Genomic DNA, 19,775 nt, shown 5'->3' with positions numbered 1-19,775 from the left:
TTATGCCCCCTTGAAAAATGCTATATCACCCCCAGTGGCTGATTTCTTTCAAATTTTAGTCAAACACGCCCACCAAGTTTTGTTCCGATGGGCCTCTGTTAACCTTGTCTAATGGGTGCTCAAATTTTATCGGCAGCCATGTTTTTTTTTAGATGCTCAAATGTCCTTATAGACCATTTTGACATTTTGGACCAAGACCATGCACAGTGATTTTCATGTTGATAAGACAAATGGTAGTGTAGGTATACCCATTTTCATGTTTTTTCCCCCCTCTTATAGCGCCACCAAGTGGCCAAGCTCCAAGGTTTTTGTCCTGTGACGTCAGATTGAACTCTTAAGTGTTCTGAGTTTAGTGAAGATATCTCCTTCTGTTCAGGAGTTTTAGTAAAGGGGCCCCGCCCTTTCCAAACGTTTTGGCATCCCTTTGCAACAACTTTTTATTAATAATTATTGATATTCACTCTCCAGAGAATCTTTCTGCACTGGTTTGGTTCAGATCAGGCGTAAAACCAAGGACTTGTATGCAAAAGTATGTTTTTCAAAAAATCCAAAATACCTGAAATTTCATGTGTGTGTGTTGTCTGGCATGAGCCAAAGATGCCAACAACATAAGACACTTGAGCCTGTGACTGGCGGTTTAGGAGTTATGAGCGATTTCATACTTTTGTTGGCTGTAGCACCCCCGTCAGGCCGATTGGGGCAAGCCTTGCTGACCTTGTCGGTAGTGTGAGTACTACCATCTCTCCAATCTCTTTCAATTCTCTACGACTTACGGTTTGGTCTGCAAGATCAGTTTTATGTGGAGATTGCTGATCCTTGGCCATTCTAACAATTTCAATAGGGTTTCAGTGCTATGCACTTGAACCCCTAAAAAACGTTTTTTATTATTATTATTTTTTTTTTATGTTTTGTAATGTTATAAGCAGCAAATATTAGAATGATCTCTGAAGGATCATGTGACTGGAGTCATGATGCTAAAAATTCAGCTTTGGAATCACATGAATAAATTACATTTTAAAATATATTAACATAGTAAACAGTTGTTTTAAATAGTACAGATATTTTAAAAATGCACTGTTTATGCTGTGCTTTGGATAAAATAAAAGCAGGCTTGGTGAGAAAAAAAGATGTCTTAAAAAACATAAAAAAATCTTACTATTCAAAAACTTTTGACTGATAGTTTATTATGTTTTATTTAGAATTTTATTGTTGTTATTTCCAGTATGCCGTGCTATACATTTTCTTGTGTTCACTTATTCTCTTTTTTCCTCTACCTTCTTAGAAGTGTTCATTTGCGTATAGGGCTTATGCAATGTACCATTTCTCGTCTGAGCACGGCTGCCCCCGGCCATCTTCAGCTTGCTCTTTTGTAACGCTTGTCACATTGTAAGGTGTACAGGCACGCTACACATACTCTCAAAGAGAAAAAAGACACACAAACAGCAAAGGGATGTTAAAATACAGTTAAAATAAATGAGACAGAGTACAAACATATGCTTAAGCAATAAACCACAAAAGGCAAGCTAGAAGATTTGATAAAGTAGAGTATGTGTGGTAAAATGAAACCTTTGAGAGAACCAAACATCGCAATAGTACAAAAATACCATTAAGGAGATCATAAGACTAGTGCCAGAGAGAAAAGCATGTGAGGAGATATGAATGCAGAATAGAAAGCCGCAGATGTAATGAAAGTGTGACTTTGTGTTAACCACTGTTTACCAAAATAGAGAGGTTGTGTTTTGAGTTCAATAAACCAAAAAGAACCAGTATCTAGGCTGAAAATAGTTTTTCTTACATTCTTAGAATCCATAGTGGCCAACAGAAAATCGTTTTCACAAAGATCACAGGCACTAACAATGGCGTACTCTGTGTAAATATAGGTTTATCTTAATAGGATCTGTTTCTTCTTCCACTTTCCCTGTAGTCATTCTTACACCCAGAAGCAGGTGCACCAACATACTTCCACGCAGACAGTGGAAGAACACGTACAATGCAATTGCATCACATACACACAAAGATGTGAATGCATTATGTTAATGGATCCAAAAATAGAAGAATGTTTGCTTGTTCAATGTCATTACTTCTCACAGCAGTGACCGCTAGGAGTAACATGCAGATGAGTGCAGGAAAAAACACTTTGTACCCCCTAATGGCAGCAGAGTTACTGTAGGGAGCATTTAGTTGGTGAGCTGTTTGTTATGGGCTCCAGGTATACCACCATGTTCTTTTCTAGCCTAGAAGATTGGTAGAACGTCTCTGACAGCCCCCTCAGAAAGTACAGGCTTCTCTGCTCTTTCTGCTGCAGCATCGCTGTGTTGTCAGTCCAGTCCACTCTGTTTGATGGGTTTCCATGTTTTTGTGGGTTTGTACCATCTCCAGTGTTCCATTTTGGATGGTAGCTGTATGAAAATCCACCACCTGTCTCTCTTAAAGGGTTAGTTTACCCAAAAAAATGAAAATTCCGTCATTAGATACTGACTCTAATGTTGTTCCAAACAGGCCTTCGTTCATCTTCAAAACACAAATTAAGAAAGTTCTGATGAAATCTGAGAGCTTTCTAACCCTGCATGGACGGCAACACAACTGACACATTCAAGGCCCAGAAAGGTAGTAAGGACATTGTTAAAACAGTAGTGGTTTGACCATAATCTTATGAAGCTACAAGAATACTTTTTATGTGCAAAGAAAACATGGTAGTCGCATTGGTGTCTATGCAGGTTCAGAAAGCTCTCGGATTTCATCAAAAATATCTTACTTTGCTTTCCGAAAATGAACGAAGGTCTTACAGGTTTGGAACAACATAAGGGTGAGTAATTAATGACAGAATTTTCATTTTTGGGTGAACTATTCCTTTAAGTTTAACTGTTTTGTTTTGCTTTCTCTCATCTTTGTTACTGATGAACACTACAATGAATTGGCATACAACCAAAACAAAAAACAAAAAAACAAAATGCCATTACAAACTTTCTTCCGAGGAACACAAAATGAAATTTGTAGAAGCTGTTTAGAATATACCTGTTAAAAAAAGATGGGGACTAGATCTATTGAGATCAAAAAAAGGCCAAAAAATACCATAAAATACTATGAAATGCTCCATATGACTCATAAACTCATTTGCAGTCATGTCCATTTTAAATATGTCACACTAACCTTTTAAAAGTCAAGTGAAAAAAGAGTAGTGCCGCTGACTATCTACACCAACTTTTCAGGTTGGTAAGATTTTTGAAAGGTCTTTTTTTTTGACCAAGATTGAAAAATTGAAAAATTAAGGTTTCCTAGAAGTTTTGATAGACGTGGTATTGCGTGACTCCTAGTTGAGGGTTCCAAATCATTTTATGTCCTGAAGCTAATTAAAAATAGCATGGCTTGGCAAACGATATGTTTCAGATAATGTGTTCTTCTGCCATTCCGAATAAATTAATACATGTGGAAAAAATCCTTTCTTTTCTACTATGCTCTCTCTGTTCTCTGTGGTGCCTCCTCCTCGCAACAATAATTGCAGCCATTTCAAGCGCAAAGCTTTTTTTGGGCATTAAATAAAGGCACAAATGGCAGAAATTTGACAGACACAAAAGTTAGTAAAACGCAATGCGTGATTCATTTAAATAGTCTCCTCCCATAAGAAGGAAGCTCTTACAAATGCATATTCTATAAGGTCAGGCCCAAAAATAACTGTCTCCACAGCTTTTCAGCGCTAATTCATCACTGCGTGTCTTTAGTAAAACCTGACAGTACAGTTTTGTTGCCAAAAAACAGTTTGCACTGGCGCAAGCTGTTAGTAAAACTGTCCTTAAGTATCTTTACCATCACCTTTGATCAATTTAATGCAGCTTTGCTGAATAAAAGTATAAATTAAACAAAACAAAAAAGTTACTGACCCCAAACTTTTGAACAGTAGTACATTTTCTTAAAAATTTCCACATGATGGTAGGACAGTGAATCATTCACGAGATTGGGGTTTCCCACCTGAATAGCCTTGGGCTTGATCCAAAGTCAGCTTGGCAAGAAGTTTTACAGCATTTAATCATAATAAAAATGAGCCATTTTAAATCTGAAGCAAACCTTTGTCAGTTTGGACAAATGTGTTTTATTAAAGGTGACATATTAGCCCTCAGGAAATCTCAAAGTTCGTCTGCCCCCGTCTGAACCTTCTGTCTGAATTTTGTAAAGTGCACGCATGAGATTGAATTGACAACTATCCTCAAAGCCGTTTGCTTAAGGCAGGACCTTCGGCCGGAGATTGGCAGTGGTTATTTCCTAATGCACACGCTGTGGACGTCTCTCCTCTTGCTGGAAGTAATGGAGTCAAATGCTGACACACACAAAGTGTCACGCCGTAATTGAATAGAGAATTATAGAGAGATAAAGAAAGACAGCGAGAGGCGATGGAGCCAGAGAAAAGGTCACAAATTGTCTGACAGCAGAGACTCTCCCGCACAGGGTTTAATAATCAGAGCAATTTATAAATCTACCTCGCTCTTTTGTCAAACCTGAAAGTTTTGAGTCTGAATCATGGCCTGCGTCTCTTGTCAGAGCACTGCATTGCAAATGTCAACCAGTAATATTTTTTCAGCCTGCTAAGAAATGATAATTGAATAACTTTGAGTACATAAAAACACATGTGAGGCCAATAATATTCCCCTCGAATGTTGTCGCTGCTTGCCTGAGAGAGTCGTCTGAATAAACAGATTCTTGTTGAACAATGTTGCTGACTTGCAAACTCCCATAAATTGTGTGGATAGTGTATTGTTTTGGCTTTTTTGCTGCATAAACTTCTGTTAGTTATACATTGTGCAGTGATCATCCTTTCACACATTGAGGTTTATTGATTGTCAAGATTATTTTAGTCTTGCCTAGTCAGATGTTTGATGTGTGGCGCAAGATCAGCATTTGGTCCTCGCTGCAGCTTTTTGTGACTATAAACTTTTGATAGTGCATTTTATTATGTTGCATGCAAAAGACAATGCAACCGTTATATGGGTTTGTGTGAGTGGACAAGTAAAGGGGGAAGAAAATGATGTGTGTGGGTCATTCTATATAACTGTGGATACATCTCATGTCCGTGAAGTATATTTTGAATATATTTTCATCAATATAAAGCCCTGATGCTTAATTTTCTAGCACACAATTATATTTTCCCCAATCACACTATTATATGTTGAAAAAGCTATATCTTTTTTTCAAAAATGATCTTCATATCACAAGTTGCTCATTCTAATCTGCATTTAAGCATGAAAATTACTTCAAATATACATTAATTTAAATTTTATAGTTTTGCCTTCAGTTAGATTAGGTTAACAAGACATTTGGGTGTGTGCTTCAAAAATAATAAGTGTTTATTGTGATATAACTTGTTTTATTTGTGTCCAAAAAAACATTGTCAACTAAGTTACCCACTAGAACCCCCCCCAAAAAAAAGGAATGGTTTGTCTCATTCTTGCATAGCTTGCGCAGTATGACGATATTTCCTCTAGAAGCACATGATGAAACACTAGAATGTTCTTTCTCTTTCCCCTAATATTAGTTAAACTAGCAAACCTGTGTCAAGAGTGGATTAATTGATTGTCAACAGTGTTACATAAGTATCATTGCTGCAAATTTTAACAAGACAATTTAACTAAAACTTGTTTTGTTATGAAAATGTGTTTCTAAACATACCATGTGCTCAGTAGTTCTAGGCTTCCATGTTGAGTATAGGCCTAAAAAACAAAAAATGTCAACCAAGTTACCTGTCAGCTGTGTTACCCAGTAAAGGTAACATGGTGGACAGTAGCAAACATAGATGGTATTTTGTTTTAATAAGTCAATTTAACTAAACTTATGTTTTGTTTATGAAAATGTGTTTCTAAACATACCATATGCTCAGTAGTTCTAGTTTTCCATGTTGAGTATAGGCCCAAAACACTAAAAATGTCAACTAAGTTACCTGTCAACTGTGTTACCCAGTAAAGGTAACATGGTGGACAGTAGCAAACATAGATGGTATTTTATTTTAACAAGACAATTTAACTAAAACTTATGTTTTGTTTATGAAAATGTGTATGTAAACATACCATATGCTTAGTAGTTCTAGGCTTCCTTGTTAAGTATAAAAATGTCAACTAAGTTACCTGTCAACTGTTACCCAGTAAAGGTAACATGGAGGACAGTATAGCAAACATAGATGGCATTTTGTTTTAATAAGACGATTTAATTAAAACTTATGTTTTGTTTATGAAAATGTGTTTCTAAACATACCATATGCTCAGTAGCTCTAGGCTTCCATGTTGAGTATAGGCCCAAAACACAAAAAATGTCAACTAAGTTACCTGTCAGCTGTGTTACCCAGTAAAGGTAACATGGTGGACCGTAGCAAACATAGATGGTATTTTATGCACATATTCCAACAGATCACCTTTATTTATATAGCGCTTTATACAATATAGATTGTTTGAAAGCAGCTACATAAGGTCATTTTTGGGTTTTTTGGAAACAGGAAAACATTTTCTTCACCTTGTCGAATTCTAAATGTACCCCTAATTATAGAATGACCCGTATATATGTAAAGGTGGCCATGTGAGTGCTTGTATGAGATGTTTTTCCAGTAAACATGCTGCTGTGGAATTGTGGAGAGCAGCCTAGCAGCTGTCTGTTGGCCTCCCACATGGGGTTGGCACGCACATCACTAAGTCTTTCATCGCTGTCAATATGCCTCTTATTCACCATTTACACGATAAGCTTTCGGCAGCATCCCATAATACACATAAAGCGCTGACGGACTGCCTTAGGCTTCACGTGGATCTGGAAGTGTGATCAATGTGTATGTTACAACCACTTGGGCTATTTAAAGTCTGCATCAGCTGACATGAGCTGCTCTTAAAAACAACAAGACTAATTCAATAGAGACACAGGTAAGACTAAGTGTTAATTTGCCTCAAGTGAGATTATAAAGATTAAAGTCTTTCTAGTCTCAATATTCCATTGATTTTACATGCCGCCAGACAAAACAGCTGTGTGCTCTCAAGGCCTGTGAAACGAGTGCTCTTTTTGCCTTAAGGCGGATCTGTGTGTGTACTGCATTACTTTATAAAGCAGGCTTTGAATTCTAAAAGGTGTAGTTCACAAAAGAGATTTTAAAGAATGTTTCAACAGTTTTTTGTCTGTTAGTTTTTATTCTGTATGAATACATTTAATAATTTATTTTTTTCACTACATTATTGCAGACAGTGATTTATAAAAACATTGGGAAATCTGAAACTAAATGTAAGTTTTAAAATACATTTTATGCCACCAGATTGCAAATTTAAAAAATAAAAATAGCCACAAATTAATTTTTTAAGTTTTATTTTTTTGATTAATGGTGTAATATAATGCTTGAAACCTTTATAACCTGTATACATGAAACATTCCACTAGATAACAATACTATTAATGTGTTTTTGGAAATATAATTGAACAATTAAAACATTTTACCAGTTAGCAAATTAACTTTGGCAGCCCTATAATAGTAAAATTAAATAAAGAAAAAAATAATAAACAATAAACTAAAACTAATAATGATAGATTTAAAACTTGCCCCTAAGGGGACATAGGAATGTGGATAGGGAAAAAAGTTTTGTATATATTTTTTGTATTTATATTTCTATGCTTTTGCAAAACTGTGTTATTTTAGTATCACTGAGATAGTATTAAAAATATATATTTTGAGTTTTTATTTTTATATTTTTAATTGTAATTTTTGTCAAAGTTTTAATACTTCGGTTTGTGTTTTTGTCAGTTGTCATTTATTTTTAAAATATGTCTAAATAATTTTAAATTAATTTTAATTTCAGTTAAAGTTTGAATTATTTTTGTACATAATGGTAAACTAAATAAAATGAGAAATGTTTTTGCTGGCATTTGTCATTGACATTTTAGCTAAAATAAAAAGTTTATTTAAAAAAAAAAAGTATATTTTGCTGTAATTTAGTTAAGATTTATTTTGTTTTATTTTAAAACAATTTTTTGTAAAAATATAGTTTTAGTTTTTGTTAACTATAATAACCCTGTTACGATAAAAAAAAAAAAAAAAATATATATATATATATATATATAATTTGCTGTAATTTAGTTAAGATTTATTTTATTGTTTTATTTTAAAACTATTTTTTGGTAAAAATATACTTTTACTTTTTGTTAACTATACCCTTTTAGGATCAAACACACATTTTCTTGTGGAAACGCAAAGCTTTTAAATTAAATTTTTTATTTTAAAACAATTTTTTTTTGGTAATAAATGTTAATTTTTCTAACTATACCCTGTTAGGAGAAAACACAAATTTTCTTGTGGAAACGCAAAGCTTTTCATTTTACTATTTTATTTTAAAACAATTTTTTGTAGAAATATAATTTTAGGTTTTCTTAACTAGTTAACTATAGTAACCCTTTTACGATCAAACACAAATTTTCTTGTGGGAATGCAAAGCTTTTTATTTTATTTTTTTATTTTAAGACAATTTTTAGAAAATATATATTTTTGTAAAAATATGTTTTTATTTTTTGTTAGCTATAATAATCCTGTTACGATCAAACACAGATTTTGTTGTGGGAATGCAAAGCTTGCGCATATGACCACAAATGCATTGAAATGCAATTTTCCCCCCTCCCACCTAATTTTTTTCATCACCATTTTGTCTCCTTAGGGGCTTCATTAAAGTAAATTAAAAAATAGAAACAGAATTAAAAATGCAATAGAATAAAAACTATAAATATAAAAACTATATTTCACTGAAACACCATTCATTCCTCACATAGGTTTTCCTGTATTGGCTATGCAGTGAATGTGACTGTACACTGTCCTGCTCCACTCGCCTGAACTCCTTTTCCATATTAGTTATTAATGCTTGACTTCTTGGCAGAGACTTTATTAGTCTGAACGTGCTGTCTTGGCTGAGAATGCGATATATCATCAGTGACAGAGCATTACGCGATTATCATATCACCGAGCTCCGATCTGCAAACAGGATCTAGGTCTTTCGCATCCTCAGGGAGCACTTCCTCGCAATTGGCCCCTGATCCGAGGGCAGGGGCCTTGGCGTGGAGACCACTGTAATGAGTCTCAACTCTCCTTCCTCAAGGGGACAGCACTTCACTTTATCCTTTCTGCTTCTTCTTTCAGTCGGTCCTGCGGAGGCAAACTGAAAAAGGAGGAGGAGGAGAGATAATGGAGACTATTCAGTGAAGGAGAGAAGAGGCCACCTTTTTTAATGGCTGTGTCAAATGCCACGTTCTCTCTCTCTCTCTTTCTCTTTTCCTCAGGGGGGGAACCGCATGTGTCCAGAGAGAACTGTAGCTTTGCCGCATTATAAAAGCCTTTTGTGTATGTGTGTGTGTGTGTGTGAGCAAAGATGATTCTGTTTGTGGGTGTAAGGATTTGTATTGTCACAGACATTTCTGTAACAATTTGTGCCTTGATTTGTTTCCGGTGCTGTAATGTCCTCTTTGCCTTGCTATTTTTATACCTGCGTCGGGAGGCTGAAGTCAGCTGGCTTTAGCCTCACTAAAACGCTAATGAAGACTTGAGAGGATGACTTGGTCTTTTTAATGGCAGGAACAATGTTCAGGTCTTTAACCCACCTGCTATGGTTAGACCACTGTGTATCAATTACATTGATGTCAAGACTGCATTGCAATTCAATTTGTCAAATGGAAGAATGAACTGATTAAGGCAGTTTCCACAAATGGAGTCCAAATTAGGGCTTGAAACTCAAGTCTTTTTCTTTTCAACAAATTGCCACTGAAAGGGAAGTGTTTAACCTTTGGAAAAAAGGGTCTGGTCATCTCAGACGATTAGACTAAATGTTACATGTGCTGTTTTATTTTATAATTATATTATTATTTATTTTAATTTGCGGTCAACTACAAAACTAATGCAGTTTAAAACCTTCATTTGTTAAATAGTAAGTTTGGAGATTAGTCACTACATGTTGCTTTGTAGTTAGTATATTTAGTATATTTTTGATAAAATAAGATGTGTGTAAACATATGCACTACTGTTCCGAAGTTTGGGGCCAGTTATATTTTATTTAATGCTTTAATACTTTTTTCAGGAAAGATGATAGTATTTCCGCCACTGAATAAAAAAAATAAAAAAAGGTAATTGCGAATTCTCACATCTTCTTTTCACAGTTCTCTCTCTCTCTCTCTCTCTCTCTCTCTTTTTTTTTTGCAATTACGTAATACTGACTTCTTCTCAGAATTATGAGGTATAAACTTGCATTTGTATTATAAAGTCAGAATTGCAAGATTTATACATTCAGTGTTGCATCATATAAACTCACAATTGTGAAAAAAACTCGATTGTACAATTTAAACTGGCAGTTCTGAGAAAAAAAAAATCACAATTGTGAGATACGAACTCACAATTCTGAGAAAAAGTCACAACTGCAAGATATAAACTCACAATTCTGAGGAAAAAACTCACACTTGTGAGATACAAACTCACAATTCTGAGAAAAAAGTTACAATTGCGAGATATAAGCAAATCTGAGAAAAGGTCACATTTGTGAAATAGACTCAATTCTGAGAAAAAAAGTCACAATTGTGAGACAAACAATTCTGAGGTCAAAAGTCACAACTGTGACATATAAACTCACGATTCTGAGGAAAAAAGTCACAATTGTGAGACAAACTCACAATTCTAAGGAAAAAGTCACAAAACTCACAATTCTGAGGAAAAAAGTCGCAATTGTGAGATACAAACTCGCAATTCTGAGGAAAAAAGTAAATTTTGAGACAAACACAATTCTGAGAAAAAAGTCACAATTGCGAGTTTATATCTCGTAATTGTGACTTTTTTTCTCAAAATTGTGAGTTTCTCTCTTGCCATTGTGACTTTTTTCTCAGAATTGTGAGTTTGTATCTCACAATTGTGAATTTTTTCTCAGAATTGTGAGTTTGTATCTCACAATTATGAATTTTTTCTCAGAATTGTCTCAAAATTGACTTTTTTTTTCTCAGAATTGTGTTTATGTCTCGCAATTGACCTTTTCTCAGAATTGAGTTCATATTGCAATTGTGACTTTTTTTTTCTCAGAATTGTGTTTATGTCTTGCAATTGTGACTTTTTTCTCAGAATTGTGAGTTAATATCTGCCAATTGTGACTTTTTTCTTAGAAATACAAGTTTATATCTTGAACTTCTGACTTTATAATTTCAAGTCAGAATTGTGAGTCTTTTTCCCCTCAGAACTGGACTTTATAACTCGCAATTGCAAGTTTATATCTGACAGTACTGAGAAAAAAAGTCAGAATTTCAAGATATAAACTGCATTTGTAAAAAAAGTGTGAATTGTGAGATAAAAATTCGCAATTGCCTTTTTAATTTTTTTATTCAGTGCCGGAAACATGCTTCCATTTGATAGTGAAAAAGCGACAATAACAGTAAAGACTTATGTTACGTAGAATTTTAATTTCAGCTAAATGTTCTTTTGATCATTCTATTCATCAAAGAATTAAGAAAAAAAATCATCATGGTTTAACCTAACAAAAAAAAAAAACAGGGTGGAATGGGTTCACTTTTGCTTGCACATTTTTTGAATAACATCAATGGAGAAAATGATCTAGAGGGTCATGCTACTAGCATGTGATTGCCACTCTTTCGTCCCTATGGCTGTTCTGTTTGTTTTTATAAATTGTGGTTCTGAGAGCTTAGGCTTTCAAGAAAACATCTACATAAATGACTAATTCAAGGTCTGTTAAACCCATACTAGTTGGTTAAACTGATGTGCCAGGCAATAATACGAACACTAAATATAGATATACATGTACTGTACTAGTTATTTATGTACATTTATGAATGTGTTCTCTTATTTTTGATTGCAGAGACAAGTTTCTTGTTGGGGAATGCGCAAATCGTGGAATGGCCTATAGTTTACAGTAATGACGGATTCTGCAAGCTGTCTGGTTACCACAGGGCAGAGGTCATGCAGAAGAGCAGCACCTGCAGGTGAGTGGTTCTCCCACCTGTCTATTTTTACCCTGTCCTCATTCAGTAGTCAAGGACAGGCAGTGATGTGATTTAAATTTATATTCGCAACTTCTCAGGGTAAGGCATGCAGGATCCAAAAATGCATTAGTGTGCATCATAACTAAATTATGTGTGTTTTCACAGAATTACATTATTTTGGATGCGAAAACGAAGCCTCACATACTTTTCCAGAGGGATTATGCTCGGATAGCAGAAGCTGAATCTATTAAACTGATGCAATGCGGTATATGAAGTAGAGAAAGGACAGAAAGGATCATTTATTATCTTTTTTTTTTTTCTTCCTCAAGTGAGAACTGACCGCTATTCCTGCTGGTTTCACTCATCAGACAAGTGAGGATGTTTCGCTAATGATTTGGTGAAGTGTTAGGGACAAAAGTGTAATTTTCTCACTCTGCTTGAGTTAGCAATGATGCTAAAGCACACTTCTCACAGCAGTTCAGCTGTGTTGAGCCATAGTAAAATCTGTATGTGCTATTTAGCCACTCAGAGAGCACATTTCTCCTGAGCCATCACTGAACACCTTGTTAGCGCTAAATACGCTCAGTAAGGTGCCAATCATAGGAGTAGAAATAGAAATACCAACTGCAGCGATTTGGCTCTACCTACATGCAGTGATATGGATCTGCCTACAGACTGTGATATGACTCCAGATTGACTCAGGATTCAAGGGGAATTTTAGAGGTAGAATTGGCACAAGCCTTTGTCAGCTAAAGCAATAAGGGTGAGGATTTGATACTAAACATCTCTGAGTAGCTTAGGGACACAAAACTCAAATGCACCATAATTACCTCTGTATTTTTGGTTTTATGGAAGCTGAAGTGATAATAGGATTCAAAACAAATAGAATCTTTAAAAGGAAACCAGGGGATTCAGCACAATGCTAAAGAGTTTCAGAGTCAACCGGTCCTGATTGTAGTAATTTGCTAAAATCGCTACATTACGAGACTCACGTGTGGAAGATTGTCCTCCTGTGTCCACTTAAAAATAAAATGGACAATAGATGAGAAAGACAGGGAAAGAGAAAGTTTGAGTGCTCAGGAACTTCGAAAATAAAGGATGAAAATAAAAAGCTGAAGTAAAGAAAAATAGTAACACTTTAGTACCAGATCCTACTATTAATTAGTTGCTTATTAGCATGCATGTTAATAGCATATTGCCTGTTTATTAGTACTTAACAGCTACCTTACTAACTATTAATAAACTGCAAATTAGGAGTTTATTGAGGCAAATTTCATAGGTAAAGGGGACATTTGATGCAAAATTTACTTTTACTTGGTGTTTGCATATAAATGTCTTAGCAGTGTATGGACACAACCACCCTACAATCATAAAAATCCATTCAGTCTTTTTTTTTAATCCCCACAAAACCTAAATAGTCTCAATTATCAAGCTGTTTTGATTTTCTGAGCAGTATGATGTCATATTGGTCAAGCCCCGCCCACAACTGCTGACAGTCTTTCCTGTATTAGCATATTTCTGTCCTCAGTCAGTTGCACTCTGTCTGCCATTTTTTTGTTCGTGCAGCTGTAACGACAACGTCTCGTACTTTGTATTTTGTAGTCGGATGTAGAAGTGAACATAAGCCCGGTTTCACACTGCAAGCGTGAGGTGCGCGTGAGCAGCTGCTATTGTGACGCCGTACAAACGCTTCCAAAGTCATGATGAAATAATGCTGACACGAAGCTCAAGCTTGTGGTGTGAAACAGGCATAAGATTCTTCATTTTCTCCTGACATTAGAGCCACTGAGAATGCTTTAGTTTTGTTTTTGATGGAAACACATCTCCAAATACACAAAAAAATGGAAGAGAGGCCCGGGTGAGCAGAACTCATTAACATTTAAAGAGACATGCACCGAAACAGGTCGCTGTGAACAGAGCGTTTTTGACAAGGTAAAAAGGGTGCTGTTTTACATGACCATTAAGGAATTTTAACCAAAATATGTTGCAGACATTTCATGAAGACCCTAAAGAATCATGTCAATGTGTGGAAAACTGGCATCCGATGTCCCCTTTAAAAGTTAGTTAATAGTGAGAACTGAACCTTAAGATAAAGAGTAACCAGGAAAAAAAAATGTCCACATTCACATTGTAATACTGTCATGAAATTGAGAAATTTAAATTTCAGCACTGAAAATGTGATGTTTTATCCATATTTATATTTTAAAAAATGTTAAATTAAAGAAATGTATCTATGTACAAGTAAATTACTATTAAATTGCATTATCCAAAGGTCTGAAACCATTTGTGGTGCTTCAGTTTGGCATTTAAAAAAAAAAAAAAGATCCATAATTTTATTTCAAATTTGAATTAGAAAATGAACATGAATTTTATGATTTTATGTATTTTTTCCTTTATTGACATTAGCACTCAAGCAGCAGGCCTGTACCCTGTAAAAAATAAAAAACACAATATGTTGAGTGAGCTTAAAATAATTTGTTACCCTGCTGCCTTAAAATTTTAAGTTCAGTCAACTAAAATAAGTTTAGTCAACTTGAAATGTTAAGTTGGACTATGTAACAACTTAGATATTTGTGTTTGCTAAACTTAACAGATGGGTAAGTAACCCAGCTGCCTTAAAATTTTGAGTTAATTCAACTCAAATATCTGAGTTGCCACTTAGTATAATTTAACATTTCAAGTTGAATAAACTTTTTTTGAGTTGACTGAACTTAAAATTTTAAGGCAGCCAGGTTACAAAGTATTTTAAGTTGACTCAACAAATAGTTTTTTACAGTGTACAAAGATGTTCACATAATCATTGTCTCAAATCTACTTCAAATAGAAGCACTTCCAGAACAAAAATTTAAAGATAATTTACTCACCCCCTTGTCATCCAAGATGTTTGTGTCTTTCTTTCTTCAGTCGTAAAGAAATTGTTTCTTGAGGAAATCATTCCAGAATTTTTCTCCATATAGTGGACTTCCATGGTGCCCACGAGTTTGAACTTCCAAAATACAATTTCAGTGCAGCTTTAAAGAGTTCTAAACAATCCCAGCCAAGGAAGAAGGGTCTTATCTAGTGAAACAATCACTAGATTTTCCAAAAGAAAAATGTACAATTTATATCCTTTTTCACCTCAAATGTTCGTCTTGTCTACTCTCTGCAATGTGCATGCAAACTCTGTGTAATCCGGGTCAATACAGTTAGGGTGGGTCGAAAAACTCCCAACTCATTTTCTGCTCCAACTTTAAAATCATCCTACATTGCTGTTTTACCCTTTTTTGTAAAGGGCATTTGATCTTTGCACGTTCACTTTGTAAACACTGGTTCTGTACTTCTGCAGCAAAGTAGAACAATTTTGAAGTCGGAGAAGAAAATGAGATGGGAGATTTTCTGACGTACTCTAACTGTTTTGAGCCGGATTACACAGAATTCGCATGCGCATTGCAGAGAATAGACAAGATGAGTGTTTGAGGTTAAAAAGTATATACATTGTAACTTTTTTTTTTTAGACAATAACCAATCGTTTCACTACATATTGGATGTCAAGGGGGTGAGTAAATTAACTGTAATTTTTTATTCTGGAAATGAACTTCTCCTTAAATTAGTGACCTAAAAACAGGGCAGAATTATAAATATTTCGTATTAAGTGTTTACTCTACAGAACTTAAGGGACTAAAAAACACAAGAATATGTTGTCTTTTTGCTGCTTTCCTAAACTGTCTCAAATATAATGTTGCCTTTCTTTTACATAACCTTAAAGGTAGAACATGTCGGAACTGTGGTTCAGTAGCTACTGTTTGTCCAGCCTCCACATGTTAAATAAAGCGGCTGCAGTAATTGACAGCCCGTGTCATCAGCCACTCCCTCTTGTGCACACTCTGTGAATTAACTGACAGTGAAAGACAAGGTAGAGTTTGCTGGGCGGATGTGTGTGGCACACAGGTGTGCGCGCTCCCCTAACTCTCTTTTTCTGGTCTCTTTGTCTTGCTCATTTTCATCACCTGTTTCTCCCTTTCCCACCCACTTCTCTCACTCTCACAACCTTTTTTTAAACTTTTCATCCTTTGTCTTTCTGTCCCCCTGGCAGTTTCATGTACGGCGAGCTGACAGACAAGAAGACAATAGACAAAGTCAGACAGACCTTTGATAACTATGAGTCCAATTGCTTTGAAGTGCTGCTCTATAAGAAGAACAGTGAGTATCCCCAGCCACAACTGTTTAGCTGTGCCTTCTGCATCTAAAAAAAGTCAAAGTAGAGAGATGCAATTGTGTCCATATAGGAAGCTGAATTCATGAAATGAATGAAAATGATTTCAAATGACTTTTTTTTTTAAAATATATATATATATATATAATTTCATGTTCAGTTTGATGTTAAGTGTTCAGTTTATTTTGCTTTCTGCCCATTTCATCCAGTTTTAGCTACTCATGTGGAATTGCAGGCTGTTTGTGAACATAGACAGGAATTATCCTATTGACAGCATTAGCCACAGTGATGTAGAGGCACCTTCTCCTCTTATGTGACTTTTATTACTACTGTGGGGTCTCAGTGAACACACTTCAGGCGTGTTCGACTTTACAAAGCACTGCCCAAACCGATCGTGTCTGATTTAAAGCAGTGCGTGTTGGTTAAAAATTTAGTCTGGCTACAGTGCATGCCATCATAGTACTGCAAGAATGATTTGAGAGCAGCCGTCTGGCTCAGTTGGTGCAGATGCTCCAGAGGGGCTGCACAAGATCTGTCGTCAACCTAGCTATAGGCCTTATTAATCAGGTTAGATGCTGTATTTAATTTAATTTAATTTAATTAACAAAAATGAAAGAAAGACATTTAAACAGTGAACTGTTGGTGTGTTATTATATAACAGTACAATCCATTGAACACACCTTATTTTTAACCATCATAGCCTTATTTTCATTCAAGTTAAATATGGCTAGGGTCTATTTCACAACTGGCCAGATTAAAATGATGACACAGATGTGTTTCATGTTTATTCTAACACATTCAGTTACACTAATGCTCGCAAATTTGTGTTTTTATAGCCATAAAAACTCTGTTTTGTTATATAACACAATAATGTTATGTTGTGTTATGTTGATCAATATAAAAGTGATAAAAATAGACCCCACTTTATTGCTATTCAGATCATACAGGCTTATTTTTCTTTTTTTCTTTATATACAAGCACTATATGAAGCAGCACATATGAAAAGTTGGTCTGGAAGGTGCATTAAAAATGAAAATAATACATCTAAAAAAAGCTGGGTTAAAAACCCAACTTGGGTTATTTGGCAACCCAATGCTGGGTAAATACTGGACAGAACACATGCTGGGTTATTTTGACCCAGCTGGTTGGGTTAAATGTTTTTACCGAACATGCTGGGTTATTTTAAGTCAACTGTTGTTTAAAATTATTATATTATAAAATTATAAAATTATTATATTGCTGGTTTAAAATGGACTGGAACTTATAAAAACACACAGAATTATTAGGGCAACAACAATAATCAAAAGATGAAAATTTATTATTAAGCAAGAACACATGGACAAAATACAAGACAAAGTGAATTTATTTGGGAAATAATTATTTGAAATTAAATCTGAGCCGGTGAAGGGCTGTTGTTTGCCGGGTTAACTGCGAACTTCAGACCACAGCTTCGTGTTTCACTCGTAGCTGAAAGATGCCGTGACTGACTTCAGAAACTGCCCATAAACAAACAGTACTGACAATAGAGAACATATTTTAAGATTAAACTCAGTACAATAACGAATGAAATTCATTTATTTTATGCATGGACAAAAGGCGTTTCCATCCTGTGAAACAACTGCTGCTGACACAGCTGACTGACGCAGCTGACTGACATCTTGTCCTTATGTTGCATTGCATAAAATAATACAATTTACAGCACAGTAAAGACTTTATAAATGAAATAAAATGTATACAAACCTTTATTTCGCTGAATAAGTGCAAATTGGCGCTGCTGAGAACTGCTCTTTCCTGTAGAGGACTCAAAAAGCCCATGCTCTGACTGACTGAATTTAACTCAGCAGCTTGGTTGTTTCATCACAGACAGGCTCAACCCAGCGTTAAAAAAACAAAGCAGCAACTTAGTTACAGAAAAACTACCCAGCACCTGGGTAAAAAATATTACAAATAACCCAATAAAATGAACCAACAATTTGAACCCAGCATGTGGGTTAAAAATTAACCCAGCATCTAGGTAAAAATATTAAAAATAACACAATTAAATTACCCAACAGGCTGAACCCAGCATTTGGGTTGAAAAAATAACCCATTTTTTAGAGTGTAATCCACTTAATTTAGAAACACATTATAAAAAGTCAATACAGCCAACAGAGAGTGTCTGATTTTATGGCTCAATTTTCAACTACTTTCCTACTGTAGAACACAAATGGAAAATCTTGCCAATTTGCAAGGCCAGCCACAACCGAAGTTGAAAAAAACTAATGAGCTAAAGGGAGGCAAAAGAAACACTGCACTCTAAAAAATGCTGGGTTAAAAACAACCCAACCTGGATTATTTGGCAACCCATTGCTGGGTAAATATTGAACAGAACACATGCTGGGTTATTTTGACCCAGCTGGTTGGGTTAAATGTTTTTACCAAACATGCTGGGTTATTTTATTTAAGTCAATTATTGTTTAAAAATTAAAAGGAAATTAAAAATCACACACAGAATATTTGAGGCAACAGCAATAATCAAAATATGAAAATTTATTAAAAAAGCAAGAACAACATAGACAAAAATGTAATTGAAATTAAAAAGGCATTTCCATCATGTGAACCGACCACTGCTGATGCAGCTGACTGACATCTCATCCTTGTATGTTGCATTGCGTAAGATATAATTTACAGCACAGTAAAGGCTTTAGAAATGAAATAAAATGTATACAAACCTTTATTTTGCTGAAGAAGTGCACCAAATTGACTGACCCAGACACTAATCCAACGGCTGGATAACACAAAAACTACCCAGCAGGCTCAACCCAGCAGTTGGGTAGAAAAAATAACCCAGCACCTTACTTACAGAAAAACTACCCAGCACCTGGGTAAACAATCTTTTTTTAAATAACCCAGCAAAATGACCCAACAGGCTGAACCCAGCATTTGGGTTAAAAAAAAACAACCCAAAAATTTTTTAGAATCTGGCTATGTTTGCATGCAACCAAATAATTATGAGATTGACATCTCGAACAGGCTGAAAAGCCTTTGTGTAAACATCTTAATTGATCCGAATGAGCTCAATCTGAATGAAATTTCAGTTGGGTTGAATGGAGTGGTTTATTCCTTTTCTAATACAATCGAGAGTGCATGTAAACACTCAATCTGATTGAAAACCGAAACTGAAAGACTGCACATGTGCATTGACGTAGAAATAGCATAATGACGTATGACACACGTAACTAGCTGTTCTTCCTTTTGAATGAATGGTTGTATAAATCCTGTCCTCTCCTTTCACTCAGTGTCTGTGAAGTGGAGCAGGACAACGTCCCACCAGTCCTTGTTTCGGATTCTCACCCACAGACGACTGGTTTTGGGCACAGGGATGAATGTATTTACCGTGTGAATGGTTACTACGCACAAAAAGCGGGGAAACTCTCTATATTTGTGCAGTGTACGCATGTCAAAAATAAATTCTCTAGTTCGCTAGTTTGACATGTTTGCTGATAACTGATTAGTGACAAGTGCGATCAACTTAAACCTCCTTACTTTCTTCTATGACGAATGTTAAATCAAGAACCAGTCTTGACTGTCGTACAATCCGACGTTAATGACAACTAAAATCCCACAGTGTGACAATATGC

The 19,775-nt window shown here is 35.2% G+C and overlaps 1 protein-coding gene across 1 annotated transcript in view; it reads left to right on the top strand.

Annotated features, from left to right (window-relative positions):
* kcnh5a (potassium voltage-gated channel, subfamily H (eag-related), member 5a) overlaps positions 1-19,775 on the top strand; it is a 118,323-nt gene that overhangs the window by 4,071 nt on the left and 94,477 nt on the right. The window contains exons 2-3 of the mRNA XM_051138689.1: positions 11,840-11,963; positions 16,036-16,142. Coding sequence (XP_050994646.1) covers positions 11,840-11,963; positions 16,036-16,142 — 231 coding nt within the window. The remainder of the gene's footprint in view (positions 1-11,839; positions 11,964-16,035; positions 16,143-19,775) is intronic.

This window comes from Labeo rohita, chromosome 20, assembly GCF_022985175.1.
Source record: "Labeo rohita strain BAU-BD-2019 chromosome 20, IGBB_LRoh.1.0, whole genome shotgun sequence".
Lineage (NCBI taxonomy): Eukaryota > Metazoa > Chordata > Actinopteri > Cypriniformes > Cyprinidae > Labeo > Labeo rohita.
This window is presented reverse-complemented; position numbering and strand designations above follow the sequence as displayed.